The 23,234-nt window shown below is 49.7% G+C and overlaps 2 protein-coding genes across 5 annotated transcripts in view; one reads left to right on the plus strand and one right to left on the minus strand.

Annotated features, from left to right (window-relative positions):
• The window catches only part of HPS3 (HPS3 biogenesis of lysosomal organelles complex 2 subunit 1), a 50,102-nt gene extending 30,049 nt beyond the window's left edge, over nt 1-20,053 (plus strand). For 2 of the 3 annotated variants that reach the window (XM_075555916.1, XM_075555918.1), the window contains exons 11-17: nt 1,206-1,439; nt 2,891-3,076; nt 3,433-3,621; nt 5,029-5,136; nt 10,399-10,605; nt 12,103-12,193; nt 15,620-20,053. In XM_075555916.1, the coding sequence (XP_075412031.1) occupies nt 1,206-1,439; nt 2,891-3,076; nt 3,433-3,621; nt 5,029-5,136; nt 10,399-10,605; nt 12,103-12,193; nt 15,620-15,747 (1,143 nt within the window). In that variant the 3' untranslated portion in view covers nt 15,748-20,053. Of the gene's footprint in view, nt 1-1,205; nt 1,440-2,890; nt 3,077-3,432; nt 3,622-5,028; nt 5,137-8,598; nt 8,693-10,398; nt 10,606-12,102; nt 12,194-15,619 lie in introns of those variants that run through there. The other variant, XM_075555919.1, reaches the window with a different exon arrangement.
• CP (ceruloplasmin) overlaps nt 13-23,234 on the minus strand; it is an 83,563-nt gene continuing 60,341 nt past the window's right edge. Inside the window, exons 16-20 of one of the 2 annotated variants that reach the window (XM_075555905.1) lie at nt 21,444-21,660; nt 20,890-21,029; nt 20,112-20,274; nt 8,379-8,480; nt 13-3,618 (exon numbers count right to left, since the gene is read on the minus strand). In XM_075555905.1, the coding sequence (XP_075412020.1) occupies nt 8,380-8,480; nt 20,112-20,274; nt 20,890-21,029; nt 21,444-21,660 (621 nt within the window). In that variant the 3' untranslated portion in view covers nt 13-3,618; nt 8,379. Of the gene's footprint in view, nt 3,619-8,378; nt 8,481-10,432; nt 10,682-20,111; nt 20,275-20,889; nt 21,030-21,443; nt 21,661-23,234 lie in introns of those variants that run through there. The other variant, XM_075555904.1, reaches the window with a different exon arrangement.

Raw genomic sequence — 23,234 nt, forward strand, 5'->3', positions numbered from 1 at the left:
CATAGACACTCATGGATAAGAGATAACTTTATATCAAAGAGCAATTATACATTAAGAAAACTCCCCAGTCCAGACCAGATCAAATCCATAAATCTATATTACCCCATATGTCAATACTAGTCCATAAATTCCTCTTTAGGCTCACGCAGCCATGCATTGATGCCAAGTGAAGGAAGATCACAGGCCAGTGGGTAGAAAGTCTTATGGACCCAGTGGTGGTGGAAGCATCTCAGCGCTGGTGTGGGTCTCCATGTGGCTCCTCCAGATCCAAGGCTCTGGCTGCCGTCAGCATAGCTCCATGTATCTTGTCAGCAGGAATGTCTTGCAGGAAGACAAAGCAGAGTGTCTCCTACCTCCAGGGAGGAAGACAGGTATTCCCAAATCCTCAGGAGAAGGCCACGCCCACACAGAGGCCTCATTGTCTATGGCGTGATTGACAGGCTAGATGCCACCCCTTCGCAAGTTGACCAGAGATTGAGTAACTGCCACAGTAATTTAACTTTTTAAAAGTTAAATCCCAGTTTCCTTCTTTGGGAATTTGCTTTTCTTTTTCAAAGAAAGCGATGGAGGACCATGGACTGACTGCAGCTTTCGAAAGGCTGAAAGGGTGATCTCACGCTTGCCCGTTTGACGGATGAGGAGCCCCGAGCCTCGCTGTGGAGTGTCCCCTCTGATGTGACAGCCGGGCGCGTGTCTCTCGAGCAGCGTCAGAGTGTGGGCCTGCTGCCTGCTCTCTGCAGGCCCTTCCCACAGCCCTGCGTGCTCCAGTCCCCAAGCCTGGTGTAAGGTTGACATGGGAAACTCTGAGCTGTGTCAGCCTTTATTAAGGATGATTTTAGCCCTAGGAGTGCTAAAAATAGTTGACTAAAGAACTACCCCCTGGGTAACGAGGGAGGGAGTGTGTGCTATTTGGGGGAAAATGAAAACGAGGAATGCTGGCCACCATCTAGCATGTATTGTCACCGCTTTCTTGTCATTGTTATCCAGCCAAGGGACCCCTGCAGGCCCTCTCAGGGCCCCTGGGCCACCATCACTTGTCTTTTTAAACCCAAACCTAAGGCTGTAGGTTGACCTCGGCTGGGCCATTTTTGCTGTAGCATCACATCAATGCACGCGCGCACAGATGAAATATGTCATGGTGGGCGTTGTTGTTTTCTACTGGCTGACTTGATTTTCCCTTTATTTCTTGATCGCGCTCACCCAAGGAATTGGCAGCAAAAGTCATCCAGATGTTTCATGCCACCGAGCCAAAGCAACTACCCCACATTCTCTGCAGCCCTTCCATGAAGAAGGCGAACCCCCAGACGGCCCTGAGCTACCTAAGAAAGCTGGACGCGTCTGGGTTTTCATCCGTCTTAGTGACACTGGCCAAGGCAGCAGTGGCGCTGACACTGGGCGACCTCGACACGCACAGGCAGGAAATGGAAAGCCATTCCGAGGTAGGGGCCTGCCCGGCAGGCACACCGGCCGCAGCTAGGACCCACAGGCCTTAGGGGAGCTGCAGGGGTGCCATAGTTAAACGCTTGACTGCAAATGAAAGGGTCAGAGGTTTGAAGCCACCGGGCTTCCTGCATGAGAACGATGAGACTGCTGACAGACCCCGTTGGTACACTGCCCTGGTCGCGTCACTATGGGTGGGAATCGGGGTCACAGGAACCAGGTGTTTTGTCCTTTTTCCTTTGCTGTTGTTCAAAGGTGCTGAGCTTTGGCGGGGGTGGTATTTTTCTGGCTCAAATTCTCTTAGTCGTATGGCCAAGAGACTTAGCAGAGAAGTATCCGAACTGGGTACCTGGGGCTTCGAGCCTGGCGAGTGGTGGAGAACTGAGACTGCCACCCGGCAGCGCTCTTTCCACTGAGAGAGTCGGGTATGTGCGGAGCACTGTGCTTGGTGCTGAGGAAGGCACAGGCCTGCCCTCGCCGACAGCCGGCTCTGCCATGAGGGGTACAGGGAGGCACACGTCAAGGCCCAGGGAGGTGCCTGTCAGTCCAGCAAGTGGGGCGGGGCGGGGGCGGGGTGGGGCTCACTGTAAGCCTTGGGAGTCCGGGAGTTGTGAGCAAATCACAGAAGACTTGGAGGCATTTCAATGGTGTCTCTCAGAGGGACAAATATGCCATTGAGGGGCATGATGGGACTCATTTAGGGGCAAGAAAGTAGAACGTGAAGCTTCACCATGGTGCCAGGCCTGTTCTAAGTACCATGCATATGTTAGCTGATTCTGGTTAACAGTTGCATGTGGTGGCACCTCTCTCTCTCTGATTCCCAGGAGGCAATTCAGATAAAGACGCAGTACCTTTCCAGGGTCGCACGGCTGATGAGCAGTAGAGCTGATTGGAACTGGGCAGTCTGGCCCCACTACTGATGGGTTTTGTTTGTTTGTTTTGCCCAACTTCAGTCCGATGCCATTAAAAAACAAGAGTGTCAGGCACCCATCATCACTGTGACGAGAACACGTCAGCATGGAGAGCCATTCTCTGTTTTAATGAGAATTCATATAAACATCCATCTTCCTTCTAGAAGGTTGAAACAAGCAAACTGAAAAAACAAAACAAAAACACCAAACTTAGGTATTTTAAAATCAGGCGAGTCTGAATGTCAAGGTCTCCGTGCATTAGGACAGCTTATTGATGGGGACCATCCGGGGGCGTCCCACCCATAGGGACCCTGTGTACAACAGAAGGGGGCTCTGGCCAGCCCTGCGTCCTTTCTCAGAAATGTCCATGCCCGTGACTTCTGTCAGTCAGTCCAAGCATGACGTTCTCCAGGAAATATACTGACAAAGGTAAATTCGTCGATGTGATTCTTGATGGCACCATGTGTGTGTTTCTAAAATGGACATCCCGGACCTGGGAGAGTGCACCTCTTACTCCAGAATGTCTCTTTCATCTGCAGATGAAGCTGGTCTGTGGCTTCATTCTGGAACCTCGACTTCTGATTCGGCAGCGGAAGGGACAGACTTTTCCCACAGAGCTGGCCACTCACCTCAAGGAGACGCGGCCTGGGTTGATCGTGGCCTCGATCCTGGGTCTACAGAAGAACAACAAAATTGGAATGGAAGAAGCAGATTCCTTTTTTAAGGTGGGTCTCTAGAGACATGTCATCTTTCTGAGTGGCCTAAAAAGATATTTGGTGCGGCAGTGTGAGGATCAGTAAGAGACTTAAGTTTTTAACATGTATTGCTGTGTCTTCTTAATAAGCCGACTTGCACATAATGAGTTTGCCAGATAAAAGCATAAGTTAGAATATTGCACCTGGGGAGATTGTATGCCTATAGCTTATAGTTTGTTTCCTGCTAAAACGAGTAAGCCTGCTTTCAGCGTGCCTCTAGTACTAACGGCAGATGAGTAAATGTGTGCCCCACTGTGGTGTCCGGCTGGAACCTGGTGAGCACTCTTTCCTGGGGGACATCCGGGCTTCCTTCACTGTTTCACCAGGCGCTTTGTGGTAAGGATGCGGACACGGTTCCCCAGCTCTTGGTAGACTTCTGGGAAGCTCAGCTTGTGGCCTGTCTGCCGGATGTGGTCCTTCGGGAACTGGTTTTCAAGCTCACATCACATTACATCTGGAGGTTATCTCAGAGGCAGCCGCCCGACTCCACACCATTGAGAACGTCGGAAGAGCTGGTAAGAGAATGTGAGAAGACATGCCGTGACACTGGGGCACTCTATGCAGAGACTGACACACCGTCTCATTTTAAATAGCTTAGACTCAAACCTCGTAGATAGGACCAGATATGAGGGGTACCCCCCCAAAACCAGAAAAAACCTCCACTGATGTGAGGGGAATAGTGCATTTGGAGTTCGTCCCACCAGGTCCGACTGTTAATCAAGCTATTTTTTATTGGCACATAATTATATATCATTTTCATAGGTTCTGAAAAATAGCATTTTTTACAGTGTGTGACAAAAACGGCCTGGTTCGTGGCAGATGGGGGACTGGTTTTGCCACCACGACAATGCACCTGCTCATGCGGCCATCTCAGTGCGCCAGTTTTTGGCAAAACAGCAGGTGTCTATTGCCCCATGCACCTTACTCACCTGGCCTCGCTCTGTTCCGACTGTTCCCTCGAATGAGGAGGGGCACAGAAGGACAGCGATTTGACAGTGTACAAGAGGAAGAAAAGAACCGTGGGCGGTGCGGTCAGCCATTCAAACCGATGAGTCTGAAATGTGTTTCCAAGAAGGGAATCGCAGATTTGACAACTGTATTAAGTGTCATGGAGAGTACTTTGAAGGTGATATGGTTGTTTTATAAAAAATATTAAATGCATAGCTTTGGAGGAGGGGCATTCTGGTTTATGGGGTACTCCCTCATAGCTCAGTTAAGCAGGAGTTAAATGTAAACCTAAAGCTTGCCTGGGATTAAAGTTGCCCCCATTTTAAAGAATGACATAACCCCCCCCCCCCCCGAACAGCTCCTCAGCTGTTGATTGGTTATAACTCAGTAGTCGCCCAAGCATGTGGGAGGGGCTTTCCCCAGCTCAGCCCCCCACCTGCATGCAGCCAGCAGCTGAGCTTGGCAAAGAGGGAAAGAAGAGATGCCCACAGACGTCCATTCTGGGGGAGCAGCTGCACAAGGCCCCTTGCTGGGTTGCAGTCTCCTAGGTCTGCATGGACCACAGCTGTGCCACAGACTCGTGGTCTGCCCTTCAGAACCCCTTCCTCTCTCCAGCCCTTTGCCTCTCCTGGGACAGACACCACCTTCTTGAATCCGGGGAGCTTGGTGGGATTTGATGCCTTGATACTTTACGGAAGAGAATTTGCCTCCCCGGGAAAGCACCGTCCATAAACTTTATTATGACTGTCAACTCTTTGGGGGGTAGGGGGGGGCAGTAAAACGAACTTAAAACGTTGTTCTTTTTGCTAGGGAGTACATTCTAAAACATACCTCCCCACTCCACAGGGAAAGTAACTATGTAACCTGGCGTGTGATGATGTCTTACATGATATGGACTGGATGATGGGAAAAAGTGCACGCATGCACACACATACAGATAGATATCCTATTTATGATCTTTTTTTATGTTTTAGATAAATGCCTGTGGTCATTATGGCTTAATTTATCCGTGGGTTAATGTCTTAATATCATATGATTCCTCGGCTGATAAAAATTACACAGAAGACCTTTCAAAATTACAGGTAAGTTAAAATGCCTCTTTTTCTTGTCAGTATACACGTTATAGTAAAGTGTAAGAGTTTAAGGTGTTCACTTGGCCCACGGTGTATAATTTTGGGCAGGATGTATAGTTAGACATACTGGGGATCTTTGTCTGTGGAGGGAGGCTGGTGTGGAGCTACGAGGTGGGGAGCCTGACCAGGTCATAGGACTCTTGCCTCATCTTAGGTTGTCTGTGTAAGCACTGATGAAATGATACTGTGGCTTACTGTGCTTGTCTTGACCTCATTCCTTGACCTACACATTTGAGGCCTGTGCACCTCATCGGGGCCGGACAGCAGACGAGTTAAGTTAGCCAGTGTATCTACCCAGCTCCTCAAAGAACCTTGATGAAATGAGATAGCCACCCTGCCAGAATGCTGACTCTTCAGCGGTGTTTTCCCTGGGAACGAGAAGTCAAATCCACTTCTGACTTTGGTGGAGCAAGCGGTTGTACTTCACATAGCCATCGACAGTTTGTGGAGCTCAGGGGCCCGGGGACTGAATATAATCCTCATATCTTTGTTTGCTCTGCCAGCATAGGAAAATTTGAAATTTCCTATTTAGGAATCTGTTTCAAGTCTCTCTTGAAAAACTCGGTGGACTCAGTTAAGCCTGGACCGTCCCTGCTCTGTGACCTTCGGGTTGGCAGCGTGTCCACCCGCCCTGCACAGCCCTCAGCCTGCCTCTGCGTCTTGACCCAAAGGCAGTGTCTAGGCGGCTGCTGTTCTTACATTCCGCCCCATCAGGCCTTGACAGCAGCCAGGGGGCCTGCAGTGTTGAGTCTGCAGCCTCTGTTTGTACCCTGGGAGCTCGTGTCCCTGAAGTGACTGCTTCTAGAGACCACACTCTCCAGAGAGGCCTGAGAGCCGGCTGGGCTGTAGTTAATTACAAAGCCCCCTCCCCCCCCCCACTTCTGTTCAACGATTTAGTCACAGTCAGTGTCTCCTAACATTGGTGGCGGTTCCCTCAGGGTAAGAGCCCTTTCCAACGCCCTCCTTGGGTTCCCTGTTGACGTTTCTCCTCCTCCTTCCTGCCGGCTTTCTGGTCTTAGATTTCAGACATGCTTCCCTCTGGGTCTGATGACACTTTAAAACACAGCATCCAGAGAAGATCCTTGCTCCGTCCTGTGTCTGGCACCCTTGAAATGCAGAGGCTTTCGCTAAGGGCTCAGCATCCTTTCATCCATTCACACGTGAACATCACTTGTCCGTGGTTGTGACGGCTGTGGTGTACAGCGCTGGGGGGGGGTTGCCATCAGAGAGCTAATTACATCATTATCATGCAGTAAATGCCATCATATCTCCCCTGATCAAATTGTAAGGCTGACTTACACGCACCGTGCGACAGTGATAGTTTAGTGATCTCCTAACATTGATTTTCAGTTTTTTTTAAAGACAGATGCATTTTCTTCTGAGGTTTTTGTTATTAAAGGATAGAATTTTTCTGCCTAAACTTTTGTTTCCTTTTGCTGATTGTAGCTCTCTTTAGATTATCTGTGGGTGGATATTAGTCTTAGTCAAGAAGAAGAAAATCACTATTGAGAAATAAAATATCATCTCGATTCTGCAGGATTGGGAAGTTCAGAAAATCAACTGGAATGTTTTATCGAAATCTCATGACACTCCCCCTCTCCCCTCTCATCACAGATTTGATTATAAGTCTCTGTCTTGCCCTTAGTCACTGCAATAGTATTTTCTGTGCAACATTTAACTTAAAGCAATCCAGGAGGGAGCCCTGGAGCTGATGGGGATTGAGCAGTTCACTTTGGGGGCGAATCAACCAATGAGGGGAAGGAACACCCTAGGACGGGTGTGGTAATGATTGTACAATTCCCCCAGATATGTTTGAACACTTGAACTCCTCGATTCAATGACATGGAAATTATGTGCCCATAAAGCTCTTGGGGAAAAAAACCAAAAGCAACCTAGAAGTGATCTATGGAGCCCTGGTGCACCACGGTTAAGCTCTCAGCCGCTGCCGCTAATGGCAAGGTCGGTTGTTCGAACCCACCCTGTCACTTGATGGGAAAACGACCACTGGGCCTTTGCTTCCTGGAAGGCGCCAGCCTAGACGGCCTGGCGTGGGTGGGTCTGCTCCGTGGCGCAGGGTGCTGTGAGCTGGCACCCACTTGAAAGTAGCCAGCGTCAGCATCAATCACCAACATGTGAAACAGTCTCTATTGGGAATGATGTAAGACCCAAAGGACAAAAAAACTCCAAAACACAGACATGAAAACCACTGCCCTTGAGTTGATTTGAGCTCACAGCAGCAGCTCCCCAGAACTGAGAACTTCCCCAGAGAGCGTAGACTGATGCCAGCCCGTGGCCACAGCTTCCCCAATGGGGCGGCTGAAGGGCTCCAACCACCCAACTTTCCACAGGCAGCTGAGCGCTTGAGCTATAGCAGCCCCAGGACGCCTTTGGCAGGAGATGCCCACCGCCACGGTGGGACTCACCGGGACCCTTTCGAGGGCTCCTGCGGCCTCATCTTCCCATGGGCAGCGGCTGGTGGGCTTGAACCGCTGACAGTTGCACTTTGCAGTGCAACACTTAACCCACACCAGGCCACCCCATGGCAACGAGCAGATGTTCTACCCTTGCCAACACTGCCTTTGTCCCTCTGCCCCCGTGTCTTCCAGTGACCTAGCCTTGGAGCCTCGGCTGTGGCAGCTTCTCGCTGAGAGGAGGCTGTGCACTCGCGCATCATGCCTGCAGACCTGCAGGGTTCTGAGGGAGGGAGGAGCCGAGTGCAGGTGCTGAGGCTGTGTGGGTCCCTTTCTAGATGGGGTGGGGCTTGGGGGCAGAGGAAGGACTCAATCACTCAGCTAAGAAGCAAGTGTCAACATCATTTTAAAGACTTTTTCTAGCTTCAGACCATTTCTCATCAAGTAACTGATGTGACGTCCAGTGTCTCCAGACTATTGTCCATATGTTGGATTTCTTGCTGATAAGAACGCTACCTCAGACATCCTGGATAGAATCCATTTTGTACGAAGTTCTGACTATCTCAGTTTCGCGACGATGGGGTCATCCCCGCCTTGCTCCTTTCCTCCTCTTCCTGTGGTTCCATCTACGCCCAAATGGAAGAGAGACATACTGTGTGTCTCCTCTCGTGTTGGGAGAGCCTGGGCCGAGGGTGACCGCGTGTTTCACCGCTGCCGTTTCTCAGTCCGGAAATGATGCGCATGACGGCGCTTCCTAAACACACATAAAGAAGCACCCACCTTATTCTCCTAGCCATCCCTTGGTGGATATGTGAGCGAGGACCATCAGGCTGCCCACGAGCGGGTAGTTCATGCCATACCTCCTGTGTGTGTGCGGAGACGCTGCAGTGAAAGGATAGAGAGGGAAACATTAGGGCGCGACCGTCTCATCTTGACCCGGGGGCAGGGGAGGCGCAAGCCGCTCTGCAGACGGACTCAAAAGCAGCGTTCTGTTTGACAGTGCTCAAAAAGGAACATCGGTCACATTCTGCACGCTGGAAGAATACCCGCTCCGTGTCATTAAGCGCATGCCAAAGGACCCACAGATGACTCAGGTCTGAACTACGGCTGCATTCTGTTTTTAATGTCAGTCCCTCCACCCCTACCCCGCCGGTTATCTACAAGGAAATCAGAAAGTGTGGCTCTTAGCGTTCCAGTTCATACCTGCACAGGTTTATTCCAAACAAGACACCTTTAGGTGTCGCTGTAATCAGTGGTGGCTGCAGAAAACTCCCCTCAAGTGGTACCTTTGTCTGAGTCTTCCTCACTCCTTGCCACTCATAGCGACCCTGCAGCACAGGGAAGACCTGCCCGCCCCTGTGGGTGTCCGAGCCTGGCACTCTTGACAGGATAGACACAGCCCTGTCTTTCTCCTGAGTCTGGTTGGTGTCTGAGATTTAAAAGGCCAGTCAGCAGTGACTTTCCAGGACATCGTCTGGGCCGGTGAAATTCAAGGCAGACAGGTCAGCTTGGCAGGTTATGGGACTGTGTTTTGGAATCCCGAAGGGAGTGCCCTGGTGCTGGGTGAGTGGATTCTAAGTTGGGCTGCAGGAGGGAGATTAAGCTTTCTACTCCCGTGAAGATGAACTGTCTCAGAAACCCACAGGGGCAGGTCCACCCTGTGCTGCAGCGTGACTGAGTCAGAACCAAAGGGAAGGTAATGAGTAATCTCCATAGATTTCCTCAAAGGACGCCAGATGACTGCAGGAGCTCATTAAAAAGAAGTTTTAAGAAAATGCAAAATGGTCTTGGTGAGAAAAAGGCCAGGAAGGTTGGATTGAGGATTTTTCCCCACCCCGGATCATTAGGACACACCTACTCGACTCTAGGAGAATTTCATTGATGCTCTAATAACCCACCCAGTCACCCCTGCTCCCCGATCTCATTCCTCCAGACCTTCCGTTTCCCAGACCCAAAGCACAGTTCAATGCAACTCGAGTCCTTCGAAAGCCGCTATTACGACGTGGTACCAGGGAGAGGAACACAGTTCTCTGGGCAAGGCTTAGAGAGACGGCAACACTGCCCTCAGAAAGCGTGCAGGCCTTGGTGGAGAGAGTATGTCGAGAAGCGGAGCCTCTCGTGTTTGATAGTTTTGCTTAATCGTTTCCTATAATCCTGTAGCACTGCTTTTGACTCATCCTTGCTAGGTACTGCTCATTACAGAAAGGAAATACACTTAAATATTCAGATGAAAGCAAAAAGTTTACCCTCCCATCCAGGCAGCTCATCTGTTTTGATGGTCTACCCAAGCTGTTTTCCCGTGTGCATGTACATGTGTGCATTTTATAAAACCAGGATAATGCTCTGAATGCAATTCAGCAGAGTTGGTTTTATTTATGATGTATATTATCATGAACCTTTTCTCATTAACTGGCCATTGGAATATAGTTTTAATGGGAAATAATCGTTCAGTTCATCACTGTTAGAAACATCGCCGAGCACTTGTGTTTGAACCAGTTTGCAATTTGCGTGAAGTCATGGAGCAGTCACATGCGTTTCAATTCCCAGTCAATCCAAGGTAAATAAAAGCAGGTGCTATCGAGAAAGAGCTACTTTCTGTGAAATACGTCGTCATTCTTTAAACCAGACGGACCATCAAGCTCATTGAGTACTGTCGTCTGCTTAGATCCATTGAACAGGAGCCCAGTGCAGGTGCTGTCCGGCTGTGGGCCACTTCCTTTCCAAGGAGCATCTCTGTGTGTTGTGCTTCTGGTTTTGGCGGGTTCCCTCATTCCATGACATTTCGCTTCTCTGCCTGCAGTCTCTCATCTGTGGCCCTTCGTTTGACATAGCCTCCCTGGTCCCCTTCTTGGAGCTGCTCCCAGAGGACACTGCGGCTGGCCTCAGCGTCCACGTCCTGTGCCACACGCGCCTGAGGGAGCATGAGCAGTGCCTGGACGTGCTCCTGGAGCGATGCCCACAGGCGGTCATCCCTTACGCCAACAGCGAACTGAAAGAAGAGAACCGGGTACGCTTTCCACTTTGTGGGTGTGTTTCTAAGATTTCATCCCTGGGAATCAGATTTGATCGCCACGTTGCCTCATCTGCAAAAGGAAAACTAGTCGGCACAGCCTCACAAGGTGGTGGCATGGGTCAAATCACCTGCATGTTTCTGCTCCCAGAAACCTTAAGTAGCAGGGATGGGGAACCACTGCTTTTGTTTCCCTGCCATGGATACTTAGGTCAACGTTTGAGGGCCATATGGGTCCCCCTTTCCATGAGCTCACACCTCATGTGACGCCTGTGTGCTGTTCACTGGTGTGGGCGATTTCTGCCCCCACGGCCCCCGTGCAGGGCCGGAAACCTGGTGTCAGGTCGTGAGGGTTCAGAATAGACTGGACAACAGTAGGGTGTAAAGCAGCGGATCTCAACCTGTGGGTCGCGACATCTTTGGGGGGTTGAGCGGCCCTTTCACAGGGGTCGCCTGATTCATCACAGTAGCAAAAAGATACTTAAGAAGTAGCAACGAAAATAATGCTATGATTGGGGGGTCACCACCTCATGGTGAACTGCATGAAAGGGTCATGGCCTTAGGAAGGTTGAGAACCACTGGTTTAAGGGTATCTTTTATGAAGACGGTGCAACAATTGCGTGCTCAGCTCCTAGCCGGAGGTTGGGAGTTTGACCCCACCCCGAGGGGCTTAGGGAGCACAGCCTGGAGAGTGGCTTCTGAAGCCACAGCCCTCAGAACCCCACTTGTCTTTTGGACGCACAGGTCGATTTGAGTCTGAATCGCGCTAAGGGCCCCTCCAGCCCCGCAACTCTCCCGGGCGGTGGTTTTGAATCCATCAGAGGAGCGTCCTAGGCACGTCCATCGCGCAGGCCGCCTTGAATGGAGTGGCCTCTGTGGCAGCTGGTTTAGTGGATGGGGAGGGGACAGCCTCTTGTTGGCGAGAAGGTAGATTCTTTACTTGGATGTTTGGGACGCCGTATTGACATGCGGAAAGAGCCCTCGGCGCTGTGTCCATTACGTTTGGAATGAAAAGAGTTTTAGCTGTCACTACGTTCCCCCCCTTTTCTCCTTGCTGCCTCAGGAATGAGGACGAGACATCATCTCTGCGTCCTCCAGAAACATCCACGGGCATGTTTACGGCATGCCTGGTTTGGGCCTTTCACACCACACCCCCGGTCTTTTGTGTGGAGACCCGCGGCCCACGTAGATTTTTGGCCCCTCCACTAAATGAGATATTCTTGTCCAGTGACCTCCTTGCTCCGCTTGGAAACCTAGATTTTTATTTTCTGCGCATTTGTTTGTTTTTTAAATCATTTTATTGGGGTCTCGTACAGCTCTTACCACAATCCATGCATCCATCCGTGGTGTCAAGCACATTTATGCATAGGTTGCCATTATCATTTTCAAAGCTCTTTCTACTGGAGCCCTTGGTAGCAGCTCATCCCCCCTCCTCCCTCACATGAGCATTTGCTTTTAACCAAACTCTGATGTGTTCATTTTTCCCTGAGACAGACTCTGTGGTGGAAAAAGCTCCTGCCTGAACTTTGTCAGCGAATAAAACGTGGCGGGGAGAAGTACCAGCTCTACGTGTCGACCTTGAAAGGTAGAGTGCTGCTGCTTTTCCCGAATGGTTCCGTTTCGGTTGTCGTGGCTGGGATCTGCAGGTGCTTGGCTTTCTCGCTCCTGGGCTTGCCTGTGACTTGAACTGTGGTAACAGGGTGTGTGCAGATCCTGCAGATCACGATGTCTCTGCCCCATCATCCACCCCTCTCTCCCCCAGAGGAGCCTGGTGACACAGCGAGCTGCATGCTGGGCTGTCAGCAGTTCAGAATCACCAGGCTTTCTGCTCCGTCGACAGTTAGGTGCAGCCTCAGAAACCGCAGGGCCGATGCTGCCCTGCCCTGTAGAGTCACTGTGAATTGGATTTGACTTGAGAGGGGGGTTTTTTCCCTTGGCTGTCTTCTAGTCTTAGACTTTTAAATTAAATTTTCAGATCCTTAGTCACCACAGGATAGAAACTCACAACGTCAGCATTTTAAACCTTTGAGCAAACATTAAGACAGTTAAGTATTTAAATTGGTGAGCTGGGTGTTTACTTCATGTTGAAAGATATGCTTGTTAGTGACTGACTTTTAAAGTGTTTAGTCGGAGGTCATTTTTTCCAAGAATCTTCCTTTCATTGAAGTCCTTTGTCTGTGACCGGCAGACAGGTAGGTCATTTAATACAGACTCTTACACTCCTATCTTCTGAGTGTTTTCAGGAGACAGGAGTGTCCCATTGTCGATACCCGGAGCGCAGCTGCACTGCATTTTGTAACTGACCAAATTATCGCATAACTGCAGACTTCAGAAGGAACACAGATGGCCCTGCACACCTGCTGTTCAACTAGCCCAGGGTGGGGGTCGTCGAAGCAGTGCCTCAGAGCCGGAGAGGAGAGGGAGCTGGGGCGTGCAATGCATGGAACATGCACATGTAACGTGCACATGGCCTAGGCATTGTAAGTCATCTAGAGGATGCAAGTAGGTTCTATGCAACGGCTACACACACCCCTTCTTTGTATATGGGGTGGAAGCACCCCCAGACGGTGATCTTGGGAGCGAGGAGAGTGGCCCTGGGAAGCAGTCCCATTTCAAGGAGGCGGGCATATATGTTGGTGAAGCACTTCCTTGCAGAGAGGCCGCATCTCACACGCAGGGACACCAGCCTCCTCTCCGCTGACTCTCTTTGCCCGTCCTGATCCACACATGCTCTCTCCCCAACTCATCATGGTTTCTCCAAAAGTTCTGTTTTTCTCTCTTGCAAAGTGTGTGCTGGATTATGTGGCCACCTTTACTCGACTGTCCTGTGTTGAGAGCTGGCACCGTGTCGTCATTCTGCACGCTGCCCCTCCTCCCGGCGGTGAGCCTCTCCCTAGAGGAGGGAGCGGGGACAATCCAGACCATTGATTTCCTGGTTGTGAAATCATAGGTAGCACCACCTCTGCCCGGTCCACACGTTCCTGAGGACCGTTCAGTTGTGCGGCCATCCCCACTGCCTTTCGCCAGATTGACCCTCCCCTTCGAGGGGGACAGAGACCGCTGTCTGCTGCTAGAAAGACAGTCACGACCCAGATGGTCCTCAGAGCTGAAACCGACTGCTCTGTCGGGGCTGGGAGAGGGGAGAATTAGGCAGAGGAGGCACAGATTTCTGTTGGCTCTGTGACCCTTTCTGCTGACCCACTACTGTTGCTTTCTAGTAGTTGAGCCCACTGATTGTGTGTTAGACGCTAACCGCAAGGTTGCGTGTTTGAAACACCAGCCACCCCGTGGGAGAAAGGTGAAGCTCCCGACTCCCAGCCTTAGGAATTGGCTCGACGGCAGTGGGTTTGGATAGGTTTGGTTGTTGTTGATTGAATCGTGTCCCCCGAAAGATGTGTTGTAAATCCCAACTCCTTGTATGTGAGGTCTCATCGATTTGGGAGTGGCACTTTCTTTGCTGTGTTGACGGACTGGATCAGTGCAGGGTGTGTTTTAATCTGTGGTGTTGTCTAAGCTCGAATCTCGTTACAAGCAGGCGGCGACAACGTTCTCCTAACGCAGCGGCTGGTGGGTTTGAACTGCCAACGTCTTCAGCATGTAGCTAAGCACTGTAACCACTGTGCCACCAGGGCTCCTCCACAATACTTGCATGAATAGGCGACATATCTTTAAAGCATTTTATTAGCCATGTGGCAGCATTACAACTTAAGTGGCTCTGTCTTGGGTTCTAACCAACCGGTGTGTTAGGAAGGACATCGGCGACCCATGTCCTTGGCCTGGGTTTCCGCAAACTACCTAGAGGTGGCTGTGGGCCTTAAGGGCTTACCAGATGCTCTTTCAGACCAGTCTTTGGAGAAGGACGTCATGCTTGGTGAAGCAGAGGGGCAGCCAACAAAGAGGAAGGCCCTCGGCAAGAGGGGCTGGCACAGCGGGCTCAGACATGACAGTGGTGAGGATGGCACAGGCTTGGGCGTGCACCCAGGGTCACTGTGAGTCAGAACTGACTCGAGGGTCCTTACTAACAGCACACGCCAGAGAGGCATCTTGTCTTTAAATGGTCACCGGGACGGAAAGCTACTACTGCTGTACAGAGGAGGAAACGCGGGGGGTAAAGGTAAATGGCTTTCTTAGCCACCCAGCTCAGAGCGAGCTGTATGTGTGGATTCCGGAGCTTGGGCTCTTTCCCTAAACAGTTGCTGCTCGGCCTGTTAACTTTGTGATAAGAAACGCAGGTTCACTGCATGTTGGCCAGCTGTCTTCTGGTCACAGGTCCACACACCAACCAGTTGTGTCAACACGGCACTGGGTAGGAGCAGTGGGCATGTGGGGGTGAGGAAACAGGATGGATGTGTAGAGGAACTGATTTACTGGGAATGCTCTTTTAAGTGCCAGGCCTCCTGTGAATATCGAAAATGTGCCAAGAGCACATTGCCTTAGTTTGGAAAGAGAAGTAAGCCATCCAATGATGTGTGCTTATTGATAACATGCAAATTTTATGAAACTATTATCAATGACGAGGAAGGTGAGCTAAGAACATGTTGTCCAACATTAGTGGTCCTTGTTATTCTAGCCAGCAATCTCGATTAATTAGCTGCAGGACAGCCCAGTTGCTGTACAGAGTATTCATTGTGGTGATGGGGGAATCCGGCAGCAGGTAGCAGTGGCGGCGGTACAGCAAGACCAGGGTAATTCGTGTCACTCAACTGCACGTTTTTACAGCCATAAATGTTTCCAGGGGATTCTGTTTTCCTTTCAAGGATCATTGAAAGTGATTGACAAAAACGATGTGATCGGGCAGTGAAAGCGTAATTCACAGTGCCTCGGTCAGTACCAGCTCAGAGGCTGCTGGGAAGAGAGTAAAACCAGGCACAGAAAACATGAAACCAGTGGGTTTAAGGCGCCTCCCTCGCTCTGACCTCCTAGAGTCACTCCATTGTATCCGAGACGGCTTCTCCTCGGCAGAGTGCGGAATCCTTCGCAGAGGCTAACTCGGTGTGTCTTCTTCCAACAGAAACGCTGTCGGTGGTCGCTGTGGAACTGGAGCTAAGGGATTTCCTGAGCGTCCTCCCTGAAGACGGCACAGCCGCATTTTTCCTGCCGTATCTTCTCTACTGCTGTCGGAAGAAGTCCTTGACTTGAAGGGACCTCGGGCTAAGTGCCCCCGTGGTACATGCGGTTGCCATCTGAAACGCCGAGTGCCCGGTGAAACAGCAAGGAGATTTCCATGTTGAATATGTGTGCGTGTGCGTTTGGGGGGGGGGGGGTGGTAATAGATGTTACAGGTGCTTTCTTTACCATGCAGTAGATCTTGCTCATTTTTAAATTTATGACCTGAGTGTATTTAATTGTCCCAAATGTGAAAAGAAAGTCTCACGACATAGTTCCACAAGATTCGGTATCCCCCACCACCACCACACCACACCACACCACACCACACCACACCACACCACACCACACCACACCACTCCACTCCACTCCTCTCCTCTCCTCTGGCACCCGAGGCAAGGCAGCCAGCCTCTCAGCGACTCTCCTGCCGTAGCTGCGACATGTCGATCTAACGGTACCCCAGACACCCCATTTTGTTAAAGGAGGAGACAGGTTTTTATTCCAAGTGCTGACATCGACTCATGATTGTTGGCAACCTGACAATCTTCTTCATCCCAGGTATATTTTAAAGGGATATTTTTCAAGTGTTACCTGAAAGAAGGCCACTCTAAGTGGTCTGGAATTTTCTTTTTGATGTTTCCAGATTTGCCTGAGGGACCACCGGATGGATTGTTCTGGTTCTGGTTTCTTAGAGATGTCCCAGGATTTCAAGCGCATTTTCCTGTTACCCACGGTGTTTCTCTCTGCGCATCAGCTAACACAGGGGTTTGCAAAGCGCGTTGTGTACTTGTCTGGCAGTTAACATGATTCGTTGGATGCATGGTTTTGAGCCTTTTTTTTTTTGGCTGTCTACTCTTGCCCTTCTAGCTAGCTCTGTGAACATACATGTGTGACTGGATTTCCAACCATGCTTCCTGTTAGAGGGGAGTTCAAGGTCAGCCCACTGGCCACGGCCTTTTGTTCCGTGTACAACTGTTCAGCTTTTCTCCTCCCAGCAACATGCCTTTGTGCTGGATTATTCTGTAAAAGTGATTTTCAACTTGGCCTTTCTCCAGTCTCATCATTTTCACCGTCTCCTTTACAAAGGCATACAATGCTCAGATTGGCATGGTTTTTATTTACTTAAAATTTTCCTTCTCTCACCACCCCCCGCATCTTCATGCACCCCCCTCCCCCGCCCCAGCAGATGAAGGAAGAGTGGGGTCAGCGGGTGGGTAGAGGGACTGACGGGAGGCAGGGTTTGGAAGCACTGCGGCGAGCCTTAGAAGGAAGACGACCCAGGCGATCAGCCGGTGGTGGTTGGTTTTTGCTTTTGTAAAACGAATGCAGTTTTGAGAGCCCTAGTGGTTTTATGCTGTGCTGCGAGCCACAGGCCGGCAGTTTGAAACCTCCAGCCGCTCTGTGGGCGAAAGAGGAGGCTTTCTACTCCATTAAAGAGTTACAGACTTGGAAACACAAAGGGGCAGTTGAACCCCGTCTGATAGGGTCGTTGAGTTAGAATTGACTTGAAGGCAGTGAGTCGGTTTTGGTTTTGGGTGGAAGTGCAATCGATTGGCCAACATGGATCAATTATATGGCTTTTAGGGTACTAGTGTGAGTGTCGCTTCTCCGTGTGCCACAGAATAAGCGTTTCCCCGACACATACACATTTCCAGGCCTTTTTTCCCCCGTCCTTTTTTAATGCTCCTTTCCAACATCGTCAAATACATTATTTTGAATTACGGTTTTTCCAACTTGTCACTGATTTATTTCATTCAGCCAGACTTGGTCTCAATAGGAGAAAAATTGTTTAAGACCATTATTAAAAAATGCTAGATTAGTTTGAAATAATCTTTCATTCCAGTCCTGCTCTACTTAACGAGACATGGCTTTCTTTCCCACGTGACACCTATTAATAATTAAGGTGAAAAACCGGTAACGTTCCAGCTGGCACGTTATCTCCAAGTGAGCATCGCCAGTAATGGCCACCTGTGCCTTCTGATGGACGTGCCGCGCCAGCCACTGGACCACACGGCTTCATGCCCGCCCACCCTGTGTTCTTGAGAACGAAGCGCTGTTACAGCCTTAAGGAGACGGAGAAGGCTGTGCCGGGCAGTCTGTTGCTTGCTGCCGGGTTTCCTCTTGCTGCAACATGCATGACTTGGGCCACTGATGGCGTCTGACAAATGCCTGTATTTAAGTATTGCCCCTCTCCTGGTTTTGATTGTTGCCCTGGCTCTCTACTACACCGTCCTGGTTCCCAGAATCTACGAGGAGGTGTCTGTAGAGAGGAGCAGACGGTAGCATCTAGAGTGTGAGGATTCTCTCCACCGTTCTCGCCACTTTCAGATCTCAGAAAGAAGTCTTAAAAACCCCTTCTCGTGGAATTGACATATAGGTAGACATTCGTCAAGCAGAGTGGTGGATTGGATCGGGCTACTGAGCGAGGGATACAAGACAGTTCTTTTTAGGAACTTAATGCTAGAACAAAGCATTTTCCCCCTCCACCAACTGTATCTAAACTGCCATCTGATGGGGGTGGGGGTGGGGACAGGATTGGAACACTTCGTGGTGTCACAGTTGATAGAAGTATGCTTTACATTTGCCATTGCTGTTGCTCTTCTAGTCGATACCCATGTGTCGATGATGCGACTCCACCTGCAGAGGAGAACCGCCCCATCCTAACCTGGCAGCAGCGTTCCAGGCACTGTTTGATCTGGGTTTGAGCCATTAAAACCTTTCAACTAGTAGTCAAACACATAATCATTTGCACCAACCGGGCAGCCTGCGTTTGCCGTCTCTGGCAGGGAATGAAGCGTCACGGGAGGATGTGTGACAGGGTCCCCACTCTTATTTCCTGCTGCTTCCTCTTTCCCTCTGAGAGAGTAACTCTGTCTCTCGGCTCGCATCTTGACAGGTTATATTATCATCCCACCTACTGTTAGCTGTCTCACGATTAGTAGAGTTTCCTGAGCTTCAGGCTTCATGCACACTTGCCAATTTCTCCAAACATATTCAATGGTAATTGGGGCTGGCGAAAGTGGCTGCCCACCTGTCTGTGTGCAGTTCAGACTGTGCTGTGCATGATTGCTTTGTTCCGTCCCGCATAGCCACTTTTCTTTGTAGGTGAATCCTCATGAACTTTTTTTCCCTTCGTGTTCCCTAATAGATGCTTGGTTTTCTCTAGAGCTAACATAACCTCCCCTTCGTTTCCACACTCATCTTCCTCTCATCCTTCCAGACTTGCCACACAGGCACGATCTCCCCGGGGGCTACGGGTATAATATTTGCCTCCCGGGATTGTCCTCGGCAGGTGAGGCACCTGCACACAGGACTCCCACAATGCCTCAGGATCCCCTTAGAGTAATCATCAGTTCTAGTTAGTAATGAAGATGCTTGGTTTTGAGGTAGAGATGAAAGAGATGGGGTCAATGAATTCACACTTCATATTGGGGCCAATACTTAAGGAGGTGATACACCTTGTGGTGGTTACATAATCTATGTCAATGAGACTATTAAGAGTGAAGGGCAGAATTTAGTCTGTCCATCAGGTGGCAGCTTGATCTCATTAGGAAGCATGACAGAGATAAACAGCTCACTGGAGGCCACACACACCCTCTCTTTCTATGAGGCATTCCCATGGACAAGCCACACGGAGCTACGGTGATGGAACCAGAGCCCTGGAGCTGGAGGAGCCACGTGGAGACCCACGCCAGTGCTGAGATGCTTCCACCACCACTGGATCCACAAGACTTTCCACCCACTGGCCTGTGATCTTCCTGCATTCAGTGTCATTGCATGTGTTGTGTGAATGAAGAGGAATTTATAGATTAGTATCGCACATATGGGCTAATAGCAGACTTATGGACTTGATCTGGACTGGGCTGGGAAGTTTTCTTAATATACAGTGACTCTGATATAAAACACTTTCTTATAAACATATGAGTCTCCCTGGATTTGTTTCTCTAGTCAACCCAGACTAACACAATCTTAATTACCATATATACTCGAGTATAAGCCGGCCCAAATATCAGCCAAGGATACCACAAAAGGGAGAACTGATCGCAAGGATCCCCATATAACCCCCTCCCTGGGGGGTGGACAACAGATAAGTGTGTGAAAGGAGACATTGGACAGTGCAAGACATGACAAAATAATTTCTAAATTATCAAGGGTTTGTGAAGGAGGGGGGAAGGGATGGGGAAAATGAGCTAATACCAAGGGCTCAAGTAGAAAATGTTCTGAGAATGATGATGGCAACAAATGCAAAAATGTGCTTGACACAACGGATTCATGTACGATTGTGATAAAAGTTGTATGAGCCCCCAATAAAATGATTTTTTAAAATATGCTGGAAAAACTCAGCTTCCATATGAGTATATACGGTCTCTCTGTGATGCATGAGTTCTAGCGTTCACCTTCATTTGGGAGAACGGTGTAAGTAGTTTCCATTCCCGCGTGAATGTGGTCCGTCACGTGGCAGTGGAGCAGCCAGGTTCCAGGTGTAGTTGGGAACATCGCCAAGGTCTGGTATGTCCCGGGGAAAACGTCGAAGACATCGGAACTGTAAATGCCCATGTGCTAGAGTGGAAAATGACAGGTGAGCATTTCTCTAGCGCGACAGTTCACTGGAAAAAGCAAAAAAGTCGCTTGCAAAAGGGGCTGTTTCTCTGGGGATAGAATTGAAAGTCTGCTAAAAGTAAGCGGTGTGAAATAAAACACAGATAAACGCAACAGCGTTTTCTGCGGTATTGACACTGCCGTCTAATTTAGCGCTGACAAGAGTTCTCGGAAGAACTGTGACCTGCCGGCAGCACTAGGACGGGAGAGTTAATTCACAACAAACAAGGTGTGAGCTCAGAGCACCTCACATACAAAATCTAGGACAGTCAAAGCACAGGGGACTGAAGTCCTGCCTGCTCTCCGGTACCCTGGTCCATCGTTACGTTGGCAAGCTGTACCCTCTGCCTGCCCTTCCATTCAAATGCCTTACAAGGGAATAGCGGAAGTCCATGAAAGAGTAGGAAACAACCAGGAAATTCCAGGAAGGAAAACCCCAGGGCGTCACAGGCAAGGAATGCCAATGGCAACCCCCCCCCCCACCCCAGTCTTCCTGGAAAACAAGCTTCACACGTCTTACTGAGAAAATCTTTCCTCTGCAGGAGACCAAAGAGCCCTGGCCAGGGTGGCTCCTACCTTGTATCGGAAGCTGTGGCCGTGGAAGTGCACGCTGTGCAAGTCTACTTCATTGCCCATGCCCATCAGGTACCAGTTCACTTCATCTCCCACGCGCATCCGGAGTCCGTGAAGGTTCCCAAACATTCTTCCATTGATCGCTGGGGAGAGCATGGGATTTTCAGCCTCCCTTTCAGGATACTTAAACCAAGAGCCGACTTACAGAAAATACGTCATTAGGTTAATAGGGGGTCTTATTACGGGAACAGGACTTGGGCTTCATTACAAAGGCAGAAATGGACGCCGTCAGGTCAGCGAAGTCTCAGTGCTGATCTAGCCAATTAATACCAAAAGCCGCCATGCTCGTGGTGGAGTTACTTAAAAGGGAAGGAGATTTGGGGATTCGAGGGGGGAATTCATCAACGCGATTTTGGACGGCGTTTCGATCGGAGCAAACACTGCCCTCAGATAAAGTGGGGCAGAGGGGTTTATTTGTACTTGGAGCCTGTGGTCTGGTTTCACCTGAGTCAAGAGGGGTAAGAGGGACCCGAGGCTTCGGGGACGGTGATTCCTACCGTGCATTTTATTGCTCTCCACGAATGCCTCGTCGTCTTTTTTCACTCTCTCGGGGTGATCAGAGTACGTTTTGATGTTGTCCTCTAAATACCAAGATTCATTCTCATCGAAAACCAGAAACAGGAGGGAAAATTCCAGTATCTTTTTGGGATTAAATGTTTTTAAGTAAGATCTCCGGCAAACAATCAGCGGTCCAATTAATCCACTGTAGAGATCCTGGGAACAAGCAAAAGCTTCAGTCATCTTTGTGATGCAGGTCAGGACGGAAGACAGTGGGGGACCCGATTGCTGTGACCTCAGGGGCCTTTGAGGGGTGGATTTAAGTAGGACGTTGCCCAACAAGGTGCTACTAACTCAGATTTTTCTCTTGAAATACTGAGACGGTAACAGTGGGCCCTGCTGATGTGACATGTGGAGTCTTGGAAAAGGACTCGTTTCCTGAGCAGCATTGGGACCCTAAATGAACCATGTTGGTCTAGTATGTCCAAAAATGTATGAGTGCACCTATGTGCCAGAGAGAAATGAAGCAGTGTTCTTGTCACCCAGTGTGGTAGTTACAGAATAATCTGTCAATTTGAGGGGACTCAGAGTGGACGGGTGCAATCTAGTCTGTCAATCAGGTCAGAGCCACTGAGGCCTGTGTGGGCATGGCCTTCTGAGCATTTTGGGAACTCCTGTAGTTCCTCTTTGCAGGTAGGACTCTCTCTCTCTCTCATCTATCTCTTTCTCTCTCTCTGCTCACTCCTGGGAGACGTTGCAGCTGACAAGACACATGGAACCAAGCAAGGGTCCGGAGCTGAAGAAACCACATGGAGACCCACGCCAGTGCTGAGATGCTTACAATGCCACCAGATCCACAAGACTTCCCACCTGCTGGCCAGTGATTTCCCTGCATTCAGTGTCATTGCATGTGTTTCATGAGTCTGAATAGGAATTTATAGATTGGTATTGGACATATGGGCTAAACCTGACTTATGGACTTGATCTGGACTGGGCTGGGATGTTTTCTCAATATTCAATTGCTCTCGTATATAAAGCTTGCTGTTATACACATGAGTCTCCCTGGATTTGTTTCTCTGGTCTACCCAGACTAACATACCCAGGAACTCACCCCACAGAGAAAATAGAGAAGCAGGAGAAGGGAACCATTGTCACCTCCAGGGGAGGCAAAGAAAGCGCTAACTAACCAGTAGCTCCAAGGAGGAAGCAAAGGCAGATTAAATCTTGACAGGCTTTTGAGCACTGTGTTAAGGAATTCTAGATTGTGTCTCCTAGGCAATAGGTAGCCATTGAGAAATAGGATGAGGCATGGCAGCATATTTGCTTTTGAGACCAATTGTCCAGGAAGGGGAGTGAAGGAAGGGCGCGTGGAGGGGGAAGAGCCTGGAGACTGAGGAGCTACCCGTTGCAGTAGTTGAGGCAAATTAGAAGGAAAGAATGAAGGAATGGATTGAGATAGGTAGGTGAGTTATCTTGGTGAGCAGGGGGAAGTAGGTGCTGGATGTCAGGGTTCTGGCTTGAACAAATCCATTGCTGCGATGGTCGGTAGTTCCCAATACTTGCGGCATATGCTGGTGAGATGTTGAGTGGGCAGGTCTAGAATTCTGGACAGAGCTTTGGACTCTGATTTTAATTCTACTGAACAATCATGGTACACCTTTTGCTATGTGGTAGCTGAGCTCAGCATTTTTATGATCACACAGCAGGACTTTGGATCCCTGCATGTCAATTCTTTAATGTTTTCATTTCAACAGAGGAAGAAAATATTTTATTGATCGCTATGTCTGTGT

The sequence above is a fragment of the Tenrec ecaudatus genome, chromosome 8 (assembly GCF_050624435.1).
Source record: "Tenrec ecaudatus isolate mTenEca1 chromosome 8, mTenEca1.hap1, whole genome shotgun sequence".
Taxonomy (NCBI): domain Eukaryota; kingdom Metazoa; phylum Chordata; class Mammalia; order Afrosoricida; family Tenrecidae; genus Tenrec; species Tenrec ecaudatus.